The sequence below is a fragment of the Urocitellus parryii genome, chromosome 6, assembly GCF_045843805.1.
Source record: "Urocitellus parryii isolate mUroPar1 chromosome 6, mUroPar1.hap1, whole genome shotgun sequence".
NCBI classification, from domain to species: domain Eukaryota; kingdom Metazoa; phylum Chordata; class Mammalia; order Rodentia; family Sciuridae; genus Urocitellus; species Urocitellus parryii.
Genome location: NC_135536.1, coordinates 197624958 through 197642876, shown reverse-complemented (window position 1 = coordinate 197642876; position 17919 = coordinate 197624958). Strand labels below are relative to the sequence as shown.

Below are 17919 nucleotides of genomic sequence, written 5' to 3'. Positions count from 1 at the left end.
ACGTCCGCCTGGCGCGGCGACGCGGCGACGCCGGCAGCGTGGCGGGCGGGGCTGCGGCGGGCGTCCGTGAGTGTGCGCTTTTGAGCGGCGGCGAGAGCTCCGCGCCCCGCCGGCATGAGCTACGACCGCGCTATCACCGTCTTCTCGCCCGACGGCCACCTCTTCCAAGTGGAATACGCGCAGGAGGCCGTCAAGAAGGGCTCGACTGCGGTGAGTACGGGGCCGGGGCGCGGCGGGCCGAGTGCCTCCTTGGAGGCGGGCAGCAGCGCGTCTGGGGCGGCGGGCCTGCAGACAGGGCACGGGTGGCGAGGCTGGCGACCAGGAGCGGAGCAGGGCCGCGGGCACGCGCTCATGCCGTGGAGAGCTGGCGACGCTTGGGCGGCGGCCGCGCTGTGGGCCGTTCTGTAGCCTCTGCGGTGGCCTCCGCCGGGCGCCGCAACGCGGGCTGCCGGGCCGCGCGCCGGGCTGGGGCCATCTTGGGGCGCCGGGAGCTGAGGCCCCAGGTGCGCAGGCGGCGTTTTCGCAGCCAGCAGTGGCGGGGACCGCCCCGGGGAGACCCAGGTGGGTGTCCAGAACAAAAGGAGGCTCGGCGGCCTGCGCTGGTACCAGGCCGCTTCCGGGTCCAGCTGCGCCTCGGAAGGCGCACTCTGTCACGCCGAGTTCTGGTCCCAGCGTGGCGCTCTCGCCTCGCCAGTGTTCTTGTTCAGGGACTCAACTGTTCGTCACTACAGGAAACGTCAAATCGTGACTCTTTGGGACACCTGCCAATGTTACTGGCAAACCGTAGGACGATTTTTCTTGTGTTACCTGGTCTTTCAGAGGTTGAGTGGACACACGGTTCTGAATTTTAAGTGTTTCCATCTCCCCAGTCTTTAACCATTTTGAAATTAAAGCTTCAGGTATGTCTGGTGACCTAACAGTCCAAAGGGCTGTGGCAGAGGAACAGGCTAATGCCCACCAGGGACTCCCAGTGCCTGCTCTGCGTGGCCAGCTGCAGCTTGCAAGCTTCTCTTGTTCGCTGCTTGACGCTAAAGGACATTTGAGGAATCACAGGGCAAACTGAAACACACTCCAGGCTGGGGGCCAGATGGACTGGCCAAGACCTTGCTGAGGTGCCCCTAGCATCTGGAAGCCGAGGTCACGGATGCTACTCCACTGGCCACAGCACTGTACAATCCCACCTGCTGCAGGGCCCTCTATAGCAGGCAGGCTTTGTTGGTCCCAATGTTCCTACACTTGTCTAGATTCAAGGGTCAACTTCAGGTGATTTCCCCTTTGTAATCCACATCCTCCTCTCTGCTGTGCCTGCCAAAAACAGGGTGATGTTGATTTTTCAGTGGGTAGTTGTTGCAAACCAGGAGTTTGCCCCTGGCTTTGAGGTTTGGAAGGACTAATCCTTGGACTGAAATGAAGTATTCACATATTACTGGCTAGCTACACTATGCCTAGAACACCACATCAGTATCTAAAAGGCCCAGGTTGCACACCTGGATCCTGGAACCTGCACTAGCTCCACCAGGAGTGGGTCATTAACCCCTAGTTTGCAGGGCCAGGTGCCCTGTGACAGACAAAGAAAGAAAGAGGTGTGGACACACACCTTCCTGTGGGGCTGTTGCCCCCAGTCTTTCCAGGGCCCACATTAATATGAGCTCTCATGTTCTGTGCCCAGTAGGATTCTCATGTGGCTTATGGATTTTTATTACAGGTTGGTGTTCGAGGAAGGGACATTGTTGTTCTTGGTGTGGAAAAGAAATCAGTGGCCAAACTACAAGATGAAAGAACAGTGCGCAAGATCTGTGCTTTGGACGACAATGTCTGCATGGCCTTTGCAGGTATGAGCCCTGCCAGGGCTTTCTCTGGAGTCACGGTGTGCAGCAGAGCTTTGGGGACTAGTTGGGGAGAGGGGCAGTTGGAAGACATATAAACCAGGTTTCTTGGGACCCTTTGCTGGGGTGGGCACAAATGGCCAAATGAATGCAGACACTGCCCAGATAGGGCTGCTGTGCTGCTTTACCTCCAGTTACCTTCCTTGGTCAGTGATCAGAGTGTTATCACCCTGTACCTGTGGCACGGAGGACAGTGCTTTGCCATCACCAGCAACCAATGGGTGGCATTTGTGGAACACCAGCAGTGCATTGCCATGGCCTTGATCCTGCCCTCCCTTAGAAGATCCAATCTAGGAAGATCTGTTTTTTGTTTTTCAGTACTGCGGCGTGAGCCCTGGGCTTTGAGCATGCTAGACAAGTGCTCTCACCGAGCTACATCCCCAGCCCTAGTATGTTTAAATAGGATCTGATGCACACTATTTCCCCCCCCCCCCCCCCCCGTGGAAGAGTATACCAGGGGATCAAATCCAGAAGTGCTTAACCACTGGTAACATTCTCAGCACGTTTTATATTTTTTGAGATAAGATTTCTCTAAGTTGCTGAGCTGACTTTGAACTTGAGATCTTCCTGCCTCAGCTTCCCAAGCTGCTGGGATCATAGGTGTGCGCCACCGTGGCCAGCTCACACAACTTCTCATGTGTTCCACTTTCTCAGAAGTTTCTGAGGGCTGATTAGTTCCGCTGTCCATCACTCAGAAATGCTGTGCTGGGTTTCAGAGGGCAGGTTTTGGAACTTACCTGGGTGGAACAGTGAGTGGCCACTGCAGCAGAAGCTCCTCTGCCTCCATTGCAGGCCTCACTGCCGATGCACGGATAGTCATCAACAGGGCCCGGGTGGAGTGCCAGAGCCACCGGCTGACTGTGGAAGACCCTGTCACCGTGGAGTACATCACCCGCTACATTGCCAGCCTGAAGCAGGTGAGTGCTGCCCTCCTTGTGATGCAGCAGGCACTGTCCTGGAGCGTCCTGTGTGGTGTTACCTCACGCGGACGTCTCCTTCGGTTCCTGGCCTCGTCTATGTGTGTGTGTGTGTGTGTCTGTGACTTAAGGTCTCTCCCATTGGGCGGCACTGTTCTGTTGTCCCTTTCTGCTGGAGGCAGTCTGGATTCATGTGTTCTGGAGAGAAATAATCGTTTTCATCTTGCCCTTTTGAACCACCAGTTACCAAGCAGTTGGAAGGGGGCTGGAAGCTCACCAACTCTGGTTCTCAGATGCCATTCATCTGAAAACTAGCATGTGGCAAGAGTGCAAGTCTACCCCAAGATAATTTCCAGCAGCCTCAGTTTTATTCCATAATGTAGTTCCAGTCCTGGGTGAGTCTAAGAATGAAATTGCAGAAAGGAGAGATGTTGAAAGCTATTAGCTAATTTCGTTTATTAGTTGAATGGCAGATAACCTGGAGGTGGGCTTAAGATGAACATTTAATCCTTACACTAAGCACAGTTGTTTTGGATGTCACATGAATTTTCTCATGGTTGACAGCACTGCCTTCTTTCCCTGCCAGCGTTATACACAGAGCAATGGGCGCAGGCCGTTCGGCATCTCCGCCCTCATTGTGGGTTTCGACTTTGATGGCACCCCCAGACTCTATCAGACTGACCCATCGGGCACATACCATGCCTGGAAGGTGAGTCCAGGACAAAGTAAAGGGAGGGACTAAAGTCCTTGGGGAGGTACTGGGCCTCTTGCCAGTGAACAAGCAGCAGTGTAAGTTACCTTAGTCCTAAGTGAACAATCGGTTTCATGAAATGTTACTGATGTGAATGAAAGTAAAAAGTTCACTCAATAGCAAAGGACACCAAGATTCAAGGATGTGTGGCATAAATTTAAACTTCCCAGTGTCTCAATAATAAAATGGAATATAATTCCATTCATAACATTACCAGTTTCTCTTAATAATTAAAAGTATAATCCCTTATTGTAATAAGAATTGGCACCAATCCGGGGTTGTGGCTCAGCAATAGAGCGCTCACCTATCACGTGTCGGGGGCTGGGTTCAATCCTCAGTCCCACATAAAAATAAAATAAAGGTATTGTGTCGAACTATAACTTAAAACAAACATTTTTTTAAAAATTAGCACCAAATCCTGTGTGTGTGTGTGCATGTGCACACACAGCTATTAGGGAGGCCCCAAGTCTAGGGCTGTCACCTCATGCACTGCTACAGAGCAAATAGCACAGCTGGAGCAGAAGACAGGGGTGGCTCTGGATGTGCCTTGTGAGCCCACACTTGTCTGTTTCAGGCCAATGCCATAGGCCGGGGTGCCAAGTCAGTGCGTGAGTTCCTGGAGAAGAACTATACTGATGAGGCCATCGAGACAGACGATCTGACCATCAAGCTGGTGATCAAGGCCCTCCTGGAAGTAAGTGTGTCTGGGCAAGATGGAGAAAGAGCATGTGTGACAACAGCCCATGGCAGTGCTGGATGGTTGGGAGTTGTCCAGCTGCCATGCACCACAGAGCCCTGGGAAAGAAAGTGCCATCATCTGCTTCTTCATAGAGCAGGGGTAGTCATGGCTCACCCAGGAATACAGAGCATGAGAAGCAGGAAGACAGAAGCCCAGTCATCGGGCTGTGGACTCTGTACTACAGATGTCACTTGGCCTCCCAGAGGCTTGGGTTGCTAAGTTGGGAAATTAAGAGATCCATAGTAGGGGCTAGGGATCTATCAAGAACTCACAGGCTCCATCAAGACTTTGAAGTACAAACAGGCAAAGCCAGGCCCGGAGTCAGGCATTGCGCTTCCCAGTGGCCACTGCTGCCTGTCCAAGGAGGGCTGCCAGGATTGCCACTGTGTTCTTGAGGGCAGAGGTGTCTTAACATTCCTGTCTTTCCCTTCAAGGTGGTCCAATCAGGTGGCAAAAACATTGAACTTGCTGTCATGAGGAGAGATCAGCCCCTTAAGGTAATCCTCAAGTCGTCATCTTGATTTGATCATGTGTAAAATCATAGAAAGACCCCATGGTGTTTCCTTCTGGAGGGTCACTTCCTCCTGAGGCCATCATGCTGTGGCTTCAGCTGCTCCAATGTCCAAGGCTCCACACAGTCTGAACACTTCTCCACTTGCTTCCATGGTTCCCAGTGGTGTTCATGTATTCTCTTGGTGTATTGAGGCTGCCAAGTGCAACTTTGTTTTTAACACCTCAGGCAAATGTCACCCTAGTTCCTTGAAGCCCTTCTCCAAAAGGGCTGTGGAATGGCTGCAGCACAAACCAGGCTGCACTGCCTGAACGAGCTAGTGTTCTGTACCTTGTGCAACCTGGGGGTTAAACATGTTTCTGAAGTTTTAAAAAATCCTATGTTGTAGATTCTCAATCCTGAAGAAATTGAGAAATACGTTGCTGAAATTGAAAAAGAAAAAGAAGAAAATGAAAAGAAGAAACAAAAGAAAGCATCGTGATGAAGAAATCTCTCTTGCTTAGAACAGCTTTTAAACTTGGTCACTGATGAGTCTCTGTGGGCGTTTCCATTCATCCACCTGTCTGGGATGTCAAGAGTACCCAATAAACTTCCGTATTTTTTAGCCTTTGCTTGTGAAGAGAGCATGGATCTTTTTAGGTGTGATCATACTAGCTCTTTAAGAAGATGGGGTCTTTCCCCCTCGTTTTGGGAATCTGTGTACTTGCTTTTTACGCACTTACTTTTCTGTCCCTTGTTGCCGGGCTCCTAACAAGCCAGGGTTCGCCTCTGGGGGTTCAATACAATTTTCCATTTCCTTCCAGGCAATGAGTTGCTATATTCAAAATTAGTTCTTTCTTTCGGCTTTTAATGGATTTGTTTGTCTCCTGTTTTCTACCTAGCTGTTCCCCTCTCTCACGTTTTAGCCAGAAAGAACCCCTCTTGGCCTTTGGGTCCTGGGCTGCTCCAGGCACGTGCTGCTGCCTCCCTCAGCCGCCAGCTGCCCTCTCTGGCTTGCAGTATATGCTATCCTCTAAAACACAGACTCAGGAGATCACTTTTAAGCTCAGCATAAAAATGTGTAATTGTCAAAATGACTGTCAACTGGATTAACAGCAAGGCTACTTCAGGTGGTAAGCAACCTTTACATCCACCAGCAGCACACTCCAGCTGCTGAGCTGCACAGGTCAGAATGAGGGCTGTGGCCCCTGGCATCTACCATACACACTGAAAAGAACTGGGCATTGGGTTACTTCCCTCCACTGCCACCACCAAAACAGAAGGCTGCCTGCTGCCAGTTCCTGCTCTAGAGCCTAAGTAGAGCATAGGCAGGTACCATAAGGGAAAGCCAAATTCAGCTGTCCCTTCTGGTCCTCTGAGCACTCCTTTTAAAGTCACCTGGAAACTCGTTATACTGAAGTAAATGGACTGCTTTTAGCCTAAACTAGTGTGTATGCAGATTCTAGACAGCAGGGCCACTCATCCCAGAAAGGCCGCCGACAAGAGGATCCAGGCCTATCTCACTGCACTTCAGCAGGGTCTCCTTCCTGGGGCACTATATGGAACCAATTCCCCCAAATCCTACCACCCCAAGTGTACTCTAGGGCTGAATAGCACCTGCCTCTGGGTGGGCCCTGGATATGCTGCAGAGGTTGTTAGGCAGCACAGAAAAAAGTTTTAAGGGTTTGCATATTTATTTATAATTACAATTTACATTTCCCAAACAAAGCAGTGCCAATGCTATGTTCTACTTCTCAGCCATGAAGTCCTACAAAAATAAACCCAAGCATTTATAATGACTTAATACAGAACTAAAGCCTTCATAGCTATTTAAAGGGGTTTAGTTACCAAGGTGCTTATTTTCAACAAAATGCCCTGTCAATCAGAAGGATGCATGCTTACACTGGAGGTCTGACCCATCTTACTCATGCAACAAATTTATATTCCCCACCCTCCCTCCACCCACCTTTAAAACAAACACACAAGAACTATTTACAATCCAGAGGAAAAAAGGTCAACTGACCTTGCAAAAAAAGACTGGCTCATTTCCAAGTGGATGAGGACAAGAGTCCAACACTGACCTGGGTCAGAGGCTGGTAAGGACAGGACAAGAGAGCCAGGGGAACATTGTATGGGGTGGCTCAGGGCTTCAACCCTTGGCCTCAGTGCCTGTGGAAGCCAGGCTCTGCATAGGTAACGTTCAGGGTCCCTTCCCAGTACCACCAAGTCCACCACCCTCTGCCAGCCCCCAACCCTAACAACATCACTTCGGTTTGTTACACAACATGATCCATGGGATATCCCTTTCCCTGCCTTTGCCCCACCCACGCACATGTCCGGCCCACCCTGTGCTGGCCCTGCCAGGCTCCTGAGACCCTACCAATGACGGTGGGGGGGTGGGGTGCCAGGCCAGCAGCACCAGGGGCCAGATGGGTTACAGAAATGCACTTGGCCGCATGTGCCAAATGAGATTTGGTTCCACTTTAAAAGTCAAAGCTGTCATAAAAAAAGAAAAAACCACAAAGCGAGGATCAAACCTTCGCTATAGAAAATGCCAAAACCTTAGAATTAGGCTATGCGCAACCAAAAAGGAAATGTAGGTCAAGATACCTCAAAGAGGTTACCCATGAATACTTCCCAAAAAACAAGTGGTTTTAACTCAGACCACGTCTAAGTTCAGTTAAGTCCAAAACGTAAGTAGCAGTATGGGAATTTTCCAACTCAGTAAACGGGACCCACTCCTTCCCTGTTCAGTGCAGAGCATTTCTGTGGTGTCCTTGACATCACTTCTGTGCTCTTCAGTAGGAGCCTGCAAAAGAGGACAGAAAATGAGCATATCCACACCAACTGTTACACGGCTGCTCAGTATCAGCAGGGACTGCTGCCTGACCAGTAACAGGGGCCACTCAACCCCTATTCCCTCCCTGGGACCGCCCACTGTCCTATCAGGGCCCCCTCCAAGTAGCACACTGAGGACTGAAAGACAGTGAGTGGCAGGAAGCCCTGGTTCCTCCAAATGCCACCTGGTTGGGGTGGGTCATTACCAGTCACCATACAGGGACACTGCCCAGACCCAGGAGTGCACACAATCCCTGGGGCCTCGCTAACAGGTTCTGACTCGGTGCAGGGCCAGGCTGGACTAGGGCATCATGCCGGAGCCCAGCGGCAAGCACAGAGCCCTCACTAGACTCCACCATGGTCCTTGCCTCCCACACCCATGATCTCAGCTGGATGAAGTGGGCAGCAACTTGGGTCCTACCCGAGGCCCACGTTTGGCAGACCTGGGTCAGACCTGACTCTGGCTGTTTCTAGGAGACCCTGGGTGACTCTGAGGGCTGAGGCCGTCAGTTGGGCCTGACACCTTCAGGATGCTCTTCTTGTGGGAAGACAGAAAGCCCACCTCCTCTCCAGCACCTCTGCTCTGGCTAGGTACACCCGTCCCAGTGCCTCCCACCCAAGGATCCAGAAGGTTCCCACACTCACTCAGGCTGCATCTTCACACCCTGCCAGTCCCAGCTCTGTGGGAAGTCGGGTTGCGCCGGGTTGTCCCGTTGCCCCTTCCTCCACGGAACCCACCACGAGAACTACGACCGCGAAGGAACCTCCCTGACACGCCAAAGGTCTCCGTGTTGAGCTTCCTCTCTTCAGCCCATGTTGTACGCCTGGAACTGGACCAGAGATAAAGTGTGTGGAATCCTGATGACAGCAGGTAACAACTCAAGCTCCATCCTCGTAACAGCCCAGGGAAGAACCACAAGCTGTTGGTGGAGCCATTACAGAGGTGGAGGGAACAGGTTAGGCCTGGAGATGAAGACCACTGCAGCCATCTTCCTGAGCACTAGACTACTCAAGACCTACCTTTCATCAACAAGGCTAAGCAGGTTGCCACCAGTGGGTGACAAAGGAAGCCTTCTCTCCACTGATTGCTGGGCAGGGAGAGAAGCTTGGGCGCCCAGGCCCCATGCAGACCTCAGAACAGAACAGGATACAGACTCCTCCAGACTCAGGTTTCTACTAGAAGGATATGGGTGGAGAGGGGCAGGGCTGGATGGAGCAAGAATGGTGCATGTGCTTCTGGGGGTGACAGCAGATGGCATCACAGCTCTCATACATCATGCTGCCCAAACATTTGGGAGCATAACTCCCATGTACAACCATGTGCCCAGTGCAGCCAAAATGTTGGCAGCCAGCCAGCCAGTTCCTGCCCTTCAGTCTAGAAGCCTGCTGCATCCACAGGTTTCTTGGTTGAAAATGACACTGTTCTTCACATACCCAAGCCAAGACATGTGTGAGTCATTCTGGACTCCCCACGCCCTGTAAGTGCCATCCTCAAAACACACTGTGTCCAGCCTTCCCACCACATACAGCCCAGTATTCCAAGAACCTGCACTCCTGCTGAGCCAGCCACCTTGTCCACCCAGCCTCATAGTGGCCCACTCTGGGCCACTCTCATCAACATGCTATATTGTTGCATGTCACTCCTGGAAGGTTGCCCACAGGATCATAACAAAGCCAACATCATTACTGTGACCTACAACACCCTACCTGAACTCCTACAACACCCTCCAACCCAGCCCCACAGAGACACATAGACCTTCATTCACCCCTGTGGCTACCCTCCAACCCAGCCCTGCCCACCCTCCACTGCTGGGCTCCTACATGTCCTCTGTTCATGTTTTGTGCATCTCCACTTGCATGCTCCCCCAGTGGAGTGTGAGCATGTGCCAGGGCCACTCAATTTTGCCTGCTGCCACTCTTGAATGCCTGGGAGCATTCCTGGTGCTCAACCTGCAGGACACATGGATCTGGGTTTCCACACCATGCTTACTCTACAGATTGCCCACATTGTCCAGAACATTCACCCAAGGTACTAAAGACGATCACACACGTGAAACATGGTCACTGGTGGCCAACACCAAGGGAAAGAACATCATGGTCAGAACACTAGCCAGGCCACTGAGACCAGCAAGCAGCCCAGCAAGAACACTGAATGTGGACAGGAAACCTAGTGACCAGGGGCCTGACCTCAGTGAATTCCCCTGTGGCTGGATGATTGCCAGAATTTCTTGCACCACATCCTGGATGGCTGAGAGAGACAACTGGGGACTCTAGCATCTATTACACAGAAATACAAGCTCCTAGGGCATGTGCCCTGAATTCAAGGCTGTAGGTTAGGTCTTCAGGTGGAGACTGCCGAGTCTGTGCTTCCGAGACATGCATGCAGTGATGACCTTCTCTACCAGTCCACGGAGGCCTCACCTGGTCTTGAGTTCAGAGGAGATGTTGTCAAAGAATGACTTGGATTTATCGTAGTAGCAGTTGGGCCCCAGGAGGTCTTCTTCAGCAGGAGTTTCATCACTCTGAGTCACCACAGCTGGGTCCTTCTCTTCCCCCTTCTCAGCTTTGTCCTCTACAAAGAGAAGTAGAGCACACAAAGGTGCAGAAGCAAACACCACAACCCCCCTCCAAGGAGGTCTCTCTCCAGGGGTCCATTCAGCAGCCCACACCATGTGTCTGTGTCATACTAAGCAGAGACCTCTTTTTACCAATAGTCAGAACAACTGTCTCCCCCTCTCACCCCCAAACACTTCCTTATCTCATTAATTCTTTGTTAATCCCATTTTCCAGACTGGTCAGCACCCCAGCTGGCTTCCCAGATCACCTCAATCTTTTCATAGCACACTCTAGGGATACGTCCAGGGAGTAGTAACTTTTATGCAAATCAGACCTTTAAAATTCAGCTTCTTCTTGAATTCTTTATCAAGCTCCTCTCGGTTGAACTGAGCATTTGCACTCTCGAAATCGAAGTCACCTTCAAACTTGATCGTGTTCTCTTTGACATTAGTTGGACGGTTTTGCCCCCTGGAGCGATTTCTTGTTCGCCGGTTGCCTACAAGGAAGAAGGACAGCAATGGCTGAAGTAAACCACCATCCAATGTTTCCAGCAGGACTTCAAACGCAGCTTCCAAGCACAAGCAGACAAGAGGGGCAGCATCCACGAGGACAAGCAAAACGTGGCCTGTTGCTCATGGCTCCCAAACTTGGGTGGCCACAGGTGTTACCTGACCGCCTCCTTTGAGGTCTTCGGTTCTCGTCATTCACCTGCCCTTGAGTGTGCACAGCTGCCGGTGGGACTACATCTGAGGCGCAAAGGGAAGAGTAAGGCAAAGCTCCAGCAGAAGCCAGAACCCAGCCACCAAAGCAGGGCACCACCACTGCCTGGGGCCCCATGGAAGGAAGTCTGCCATATGGGCCTGTCCAAAAGCACGTGGGGCTTAGGATAGGAGAGGAGTTTAATGCTTTAAAAAATAACCCAGAAAATAGTGTGCCACTGTGAACAACAGCAAACTGCAGGGGAGGAAGAACTCAAGTACCGCCAGTGGTCTTGCTGCTTGGCTGGGCCTGGCGACTGTTGAGTTGCGTCCCTGTGGTGCCCTTGCCAGGTAACAGCTTCTTGGCATTCAGGTTATCGACAGAGCCAGTCTGGACAGCCTGTTCCACCATGGGGCTCTTGCCAACAGGGGCAGAAGGAAAGCCAGCTCCTGAATTGAGGAGAGGAAGAGGGTTTACAAACAGAGAAGAAAAGCCTTACACCTCCAGTCACTTCTTTTCTGGCTGACAATCAGGCAGGAGAGGGCAACTGCCCAGAGAGGGTCCAAGCCCAGGCCAAGCTTCCCCAGACTGGGCCGCTCACTAAGGAACAGCTTTCTAGAAACACACAAACTAACCCCAAAGGGGCTCAAATAGCCCTAAGATGATGAATTTCAGGATTCAACAATCTGTTTCATTCCAGTCCACACCCGAGTAGAACCAGCTGGGGTCTTCTAGCAAGTGCAGTGGTCAAACTTCAAAGTTAAATTCTAGAATACTGTCATTTTTGCTTACAAGATAATAAAAAAATAGGATGAAGAGGGAAGAGCTGACCACAGTTGTCAGCCTGCAGCTTCACAAGAGTATAGGCTCCTCATAAAACAAGAAGGGCTCCCTGGTGGCCTCAGTAAGGGCTATTCTTAGAGTACTGCCTGAGATGCATCTCAAAACCAAGCCTCCGTGGTGGTCCTGATGCAGGGGATGTCATCTGAACCTGGTAGAGGGTGTGCAAAAGGCCACCTGCCCAGACTGCCTCTTCCCACTCCTCTCCCAGGTTCCAGGATCTGTGGGAAGTGTTAAAGAGAGCACCTGGGGACTGAGTGGAAGTGGTCAAAGATGAGACAGAAAAATAAGTCCTAACCACAGGGTAACCAGTGTCAGGGGGGCAGCCCAACACAGATGAAGAAGGGATACATTCTAACTTTGTATACTGGACTGATGTTATGGAAATCAGTATAGAAAAGTTCTTGTAGCCAAATCAAGAGTAGCCCTCACAGGGCAGGCATCGGAAGGTCCTTTCTGACAAGAACTAATCTGGACCACTTTCACTGGCTTATCACACAGGAATGGATAGGGCAAGAACTTTGGGCATATTTGCCTTTTAGAAAATCAAACCAGTTAAAACAATCTATCTGCCCTTTGGGTAGTTTTATGTAAATATTCCTGAGAAAAATCAGAGTACAAAGTGTTTAAGTGGAAAAAATATGACTGCTCTCAGACATATGCAGAACTTAAAAGCAACATATCTAACAGACTGACATTGCTTGTGTGGCCAAACAAGAACATAGACAGTTTCTTGGACCAAGTATGCATGATGGTAAAGGCTTGAGCCTGTAGCAATGCACATGAAGCAGAGGTAAAACAGATGTGTAAGAAAACAGTGAAAGTGAAGTTCAGAACTTGAGGTGAGAACATCAGGAAACTCTAAAAATACCATAGCATTGCTGTCTTAGCAGACAGGTGGACACTACATTGACAAGGTGGCCTTCAGGACAATACCCAGCAGCTGGCCATAGAGCTGATCATCACTGAGCTCCCATCCTGAACACGCTGAAGGATGACTTGTGTTTGTGAAGTGGCTGGGGAACTCCGCTACAGCAGTCTAGAACATGATTACGTCCCAGCAAACCCCCAAGGAAACAGCTTTGTATTCAAAGGAAGTTTCCCAAGCATGATGTTTGGGGCAGGTCAAAACAAACTCTAGACCCAGGCAGTGTGAACCAAGGGCTCCTTATCTTAAAAAAAAATAAAAAGGGCTGGGGAGGTGGCTCAGTGATGTGCCTCTGGTTCAATTCCCAGCACCAAAAGGAAAAAAAAAAAAGCTATAAAACTGGTAGTTATGAACCACATTTTGGGCTGAACAAAACAGAAGCAGTATCACTGCTCCCTAGGCCTAGCAAACGATCTACGGCTCCTGTCATTCTGGCTCTCATTTTACCCTCTTGCACTCAGAATGGTCTGCAAGACAGCATGCAGTTAGTTCTCCAAACTGCTGTTACCCTTGGAAGTGAGCTGAGGTGGCTCTGAGGACATGTCAAGCTCTGAAACAGGCTGTGGAGATGGAGAAGAACTAGGGCTGGAAGCAGCGGCTGAGGCTGGAGGGCTTACCAACTTCTCTAAAGGAAGAGAAAGGAGAAAAGAGCAAAGAGAAAGCACACAAATAAGTCAGGACATACTTATCTTGTGTCTAGCAAACTTGGGAAGAGCTAAGCAGACTCTCATAGGACACTTTGCTCATACACACACATTTTAGAAACAGTAAGCTGGGCTGAGAAATCACCTGTCACACGAGGAACAGCAATCAATACAAACAAGTAACCCACAGAATTGATCTGGATCTAATTAATGCTCCCTGCCTCACACTGGGGTCCAAGCAAAGACTGCCAGTGCCATGTTCTAAACACAGCTGCAGAGCTAGAGCCAGGCCAAGGACAAGACCACGCTCACTCTCAACATGGAAAACAGACTCTTTACTCTGGGACTAGTCAACCTTGGTTAAAACCATTTTGAGCAGGACCCTTATGGTAGAATAACAAAAAAATTTAACAGGAAAATAGGATATTATATTTACAGGCTCACAGATGTGCAAACATCTAGAAGTCCTACATGAGTACACGGGTCAGCACTCCTCCTTCCAGGCAGGTGTACCAGGACTTCCACGCAGACCCAGGCTGATGTTCCAGATCAATTTTGACCTGGTCCATTGAGTCCAAGACCCACAATGCCCACTCTCACTCAGCTGGACAGCTACCAGATACTGGAAAGCCGAAGCTGCACAGGGGAGACTCATCCAGCATGTGCTACAATAAGTAGTCTAGGAGCTGAACATGACAAGAGGACATGCCCCACCCTTAGACCTGTCACTGTACTTCCTGGTGATCATAAGCAGGGTATTTCAGGAGACAGAAACTGTTACTCACCTAGACCTAAGGACGCAGCATACTGCTGGCTGAGCAGGGAGCTGGCTGCCAGCTGGCCGTAGGGCGGCATCCCTCTGAAGGGGCTGTAAGGCACATGCGGCTGGAAGGGCGAGGCGGAGGCAGAGCCCAGAGAAGACTGAACAACGAGACACACCGGTAAGAGAGGTGCAAGGCCATCCTGATACCCTGCAAGTCTGCTCAGAGCACCTGCTCAGAAGGGAAGCGCCAGTTCTGTCACCTGTACTGCTGACATGCTGAGTGGTCCTGGGGGAGTTTTCAGTATGGTCAAAGCTGCCTTTTTCCAACCAGTTGCACCTGTCCACGTAACACTATCATGAATTTCTCCTAACTTAATTAAAACCCTCCGACAACTCCCCTCTGTCACTGGTGGAATCTAGCCTCTCTAACAAGAGAAAGTACCACCCTCAATTCCAGACATATCCCTGCAGAGGTGCTTCCATTTCCCAACATCTGTCTTTGCTCTGAACCCTAAGCCTCAGAGAGGACGGCTGCTAGTCTGAGGACTGACCTTTTCCCATGCCCTTCACCTGGCTATTTCCTCTTTGCCCCTTGGGCCTGGCTCAAACATACATTCTTCTTTCCAAGTCCATGAGGACCCTCCGTCCAAACTTCAGAAGCCTGGCCTGAAGAGCTCCTCCAAAGCCCACCCTGCCTTCTCCTACCTTCCAGGTGCACCCTCGACTCAGAACCCAGTGCATCCTGAATCCCAAAGGAGCCAACAAATGTTTGAACTTACAAGTAAATATTAATCTGGGCCCCCTGGTAATCCTGAGCCACAACCTAAAAGGCTGGAATGTGGCTTAAGACTTACAAATTTGGGGTTCCACTGTTTTCCCGACAAGCATCCCATGCCACTCAGGGCTTGATTACACTATGTCCGGGCAAAACCCCAGAAGTAGCACCCCTTCACAACACACACACACACACACACACACACACAGAGTCACAGGCCTCCTCCCCCAAGGGGTCATGCCACACAGAACACACTACCTACTATATGCTGCGTGAATTAATGCTTTTCATAGGAACATCAAGCACTAGATGAAAATGAGACTACTTTTTACTAAAGAGTCATTTCTCAATTTGAGCACTCTAGTCAAACATATACTAAATTCCAGGAGAAGCCAGCTCCCTTAGAAATGGTATCACGTGGAAATACAGTGACACACATACCTGAACGATGGCAGGATCCTGAGGGAGAGTGTGCTGAGCTTTCGGAGGTTCACACACAGTGATATCTTTGATGTCACTTCCCCGGAAAATGATGTACTCATAAATTTCCTCTCTTGGGGGAGCAGGCCTATCTGTAGGACGATCTTCGGTACCAAAGGATCTCACTTAAGGATGAAAAAAAGGAAGGGTTGTCACCCTTTGCCAAGTCCATTTCATCAATCCTCTGTCACTACAGCCCTATATAGTTCCTGGGCCTGCCAGAAGAGAAGGGCCTCTGCCCTGAGCACCATCCCAACACAATACCCAAATTTATAATTCAACAGCTCCTTAATCCCTTTAAGAGGGTCCCATCAATGAAAGTCCAAAAAGACAGTCGTTCGTAACTGACAAAAAGAATTTCAAAACAAAGTCTCACAAAGATTCATATGCTCCAGTGTAAACACATCCATACACAGAACTCTCTGCTTTGCAAAACCTCCCTGGTTCACATCTGCCTTTGCAGATGAAACCATCAGCTGTTTTGTGCTCAAGGTCTCACCACACTCTGCAGCTGCAAAGGCAGTTTTCTTAGGTGAGGACCCAGGAGAGTGTCACCCTCACCCGTCTGCATACATCCAGTCTAAGGGAACATTATAAAAACGAGGAGAAAAAAGACCTAAAACTGGGATCCCTAACAATAGCTTCATGAATCCCCAACAGGGTCCAAGAACCCTATCACACTTCTACTCTGTATGGCTCCAGGGCCAGACTGGGCTTGGCAGCAGGCTCGATCTAATAGGGAGGGCAACTCCTACTGGAGGGCCTACTCTTACCTCAGTTTCTATAACTGGGATCTTGTGTCAAAATAAGTACCATACCAAGAGCTCAACCGAACAAAAAGACTTGGAACACCCTGCTGTTTCCTGCAGTGTTACCCTGTGTGCCCAAGTTTGCACATCAGGGTTCAAAAAGAAACATGTCTAGGATTTGGGACAATTGCACCCTGAGTCATGGGGCTCCCTCTGACCCAGGCCAGCTTCAGACAGGTCTCAGCACTTGGCACCAGGACCCAAGGGCCTAACACCAGGCACAGCACACCGCGGGCTGCTGCAGAGCTGGCGGTGCTGGCTTTCCTCCAGGAGGCAGGGGAACCCGCTCCCGTCCTCTAGAGGATGAAGACAAAGAGGCTCTGGGCCCGCATTGCCAGCACTGGCATGTGGGTTCTGGACCTCTCTAGTCACAACAAGCACCCTCAAGTCAGCCAGCACCTACAGACAGCTGTCACAAAAGGACAGCTCAGTTGGGCCCACAGTAAAATCAGTCGGTTCAGGCACCCTATGCCAACGGATGCTCCACAGGACCCGGTGGGCCCAGCTGGATAAAGCGTTCCAGGAGAACGCGCGGGTTCGCATCTTTTCACCCCCGCCCCCACCCTGCCTTCTGGGGAGGCCTGGGAGACAAGGCACCTGGTCCCTGCTGGAACAGTCCCCACACACAGGTGAAGAAGAACCACAGCTATCGGAGCCGCCCATCCCGCAACACCTGCAGGACGGGCTGCACGGAGAGGGCGGCGCCACGAAAACCATTGTGCGGGGGCGGGAACCTGGCGAGGCCTGGAGGGGCGTCCCAGGGTGGAGACCGGGTTGCGGGCGCGGGGCGTTCAGGGTGGGGGAGGGGCTCGGGAGCGTCCCGGGAGGAAGGGGCGTCCCCGGTGAGCGCGGGGGCCATCCCGGAGTGGAGACCGGGCTCCGGGCCGGGGAATGGGGGACGCCCCAGGGTGGGGGCGGGGCCCGGGGAGCGTCCCGGGTGGAGCTGGGGGTCCAGGCACCGGGAGCGACACGGGGTGGAACCCGGACTGGTGTGGGGGGGGTCCCATAGTGGGGGCGGGGCGCGGGGAGCGTCCCGGGGTGGAGACCGGGTGGGGGCGGCGTTCCAGAGTGGGGGCGGGGAGCCGGGGAGCCCGGGGTCCCGGCACGGGGAGCGTCCCGCGGTGGGGGCCGGGGTCTGGGCGCGGGACCGGCCCGGGTCTGTTGGCGGCGGTTGGGCGCGCGGGGCGGGCCGCTACCTTTGGCGAGCGCCACGGTGGAGTTGTCGGTGTCGATGGTGTAGAGAATGCCCTCGTAGCGGATCTGCGCCTTGGAAATGAGGCTGATCTTGCTGCCCAGATACGGGGTGCCCGAGGAGCCGCTCATGGCGGCGGCCGCCGGGCGCGGGGGACGAGCGCCGGGCCCCGCCCGCTCCGCCCCGCGCGGTCGCCGCGCCGCCCGCTCCTGCGCTGCTCCGCGCTGCCGGGGCGCTTCCCGCTGCGCCCAAGGGGCTGGCGGGCCGCGAGCGAGCGAACTAGCGGAGCGGGGCGCGCCTCCAAGCTCTGAGGCCAGCGGGGGAGGAGCGACGCCGCAGCCACATCCGGGGCCCCGCGCCGCCACGCGCCGCCCCCGCACGCTGGCCGCCCATTGGTTCGCCGCGCCCGCCGCCCTTTAAATATGGCCGCGCCGCCGGCCACGGTGGGGGCGGGCTCGCGCGCCGCGCCTGCGCAGCAGGGTGCCGCCGGCCGGGGGCGGGCCTCTCCTGCAGCCCACGCCCCCGGCAGCCGGCTCCCGGCGGACCCCGCGCGCAACTGGGGCCACAGTACACAGCGGGCTGGGTAGTCTGCGCGTGCGCGGCGAGGACGGC

At 52.4% G+C, this 17919-nt stretch overlaps 2 protein-coding genes across 3 annotated transcripts; one reads left to right on the top strand and one right to left on the bottom strand.

Annotated features, from left to right (window-relative positions):
- Positions 1–28: 28 nt before the first annotated feature.
- Psma7 (proteasome 20S subunit alpha 7) lies at positions 29–5414 on the top strand. Its single transcript, XM_026407814.2, has 7 exons — positions 29–210; positions 1706–1832; positions 2679–2803; positions 3390–3512; positions 4129–4248; positions 4728–4790; positions 5193–5414. The coding sequence occupies exons 1-7, from the start codon at positions 115–117 to the stop codon at positions 5283–5285; spliced, it is 747 nt and encodes a 248-aa protein (XP_026263599.1). The 5' UTR covers positions 29–114; the 3' UTR covers positions 5286–5414.
- A 97-nt stretch (positions 5415–5511) lies between these two features.
- Positions 5512–17506, bottom strand: Lsm14b (LSM family member 14B). 2 transcript variants are annotated; one of them, XM_026407812.2, is made up of 10 exons: positions 17312–17505; positions 15268–15431; positions 14074–14209; positions 13153–13269; positions 11158–11325; positions 10846–10923; positions 10512–10673; positions 10043–10193; positions 8267–8451; positions 5512–7592 (listed from the first exon to the last, which is right to left on the bottom strand). In XM_026407812.2, exons 1-9 carry the CDS (start codon positions 17436–17438, stop codon positions 8280–8282), a joined length of 1275 nt encoding a protein of 424 aa, XP_026263597.1. In that variant the 5' UTR covers positions 17439–17505; the 3' UTR covers positions 5512–7592; positions 8267–8279. The 2 variants fall into 2 exon arrangements, with proteins under 2 accessions (XP_026263597.1, XP_026263598.1); XM_026407813.2 differs by lacking the exon at positions 13153–13269 and having other exon boundaries at positions 17312–17506.
- Between the last annotated feature and the right edge of the window lie 413 nt (positions 17507–17919).

Excerpts from the sequence above, each read along its gene's own strand:
- Psma7 (XM_026407814.2), top strand. The coding sequence starts at position 115 with ATGAGCTACGACCGCGCTATCACCGTCTTCTCGCCCGACGGCCACCTC. Across the intron at positions 211-1,705 it reads TCAAGAAGGGCTCGACTGCG|GTTGGTGTTCGAGGAAGGGA; the intron begins GTGAGTACGGGG and ends TTTTTATTACAG. Across the intron at positions 1,833-2,678 it reads TGTCTGCATGGCCTTTGCAG|GCCTCACTGCCGATGCACGG; the intron begins GTATGAGCCCTG and ends CCTCCATTGCAG.
- Lsm14b (XM_026407812.2), bottom strand. The coding sequence starts at position 17,438 with ATGAGCGGCTCCTCGGGCACCCCGTATCTGGGCAGCAAGATCAGCCTC. Across the intron at positions 15,432-17,311 it reads CACCGTGGCGCTCGCCAAAG|TGAGATCCTTTGGTACCGAA; the intron begins GTAGCGGCCCGC and ends TTCATCCTTAAG. Across the intron at positions 14,210-15,267 it reads AGGATCCTGCCATCGTTCAG|TCTTCTCTGGGCTCTGCCTC; the intron begins GTATGTGTGTCA and ends CTCGTTGTTCAG.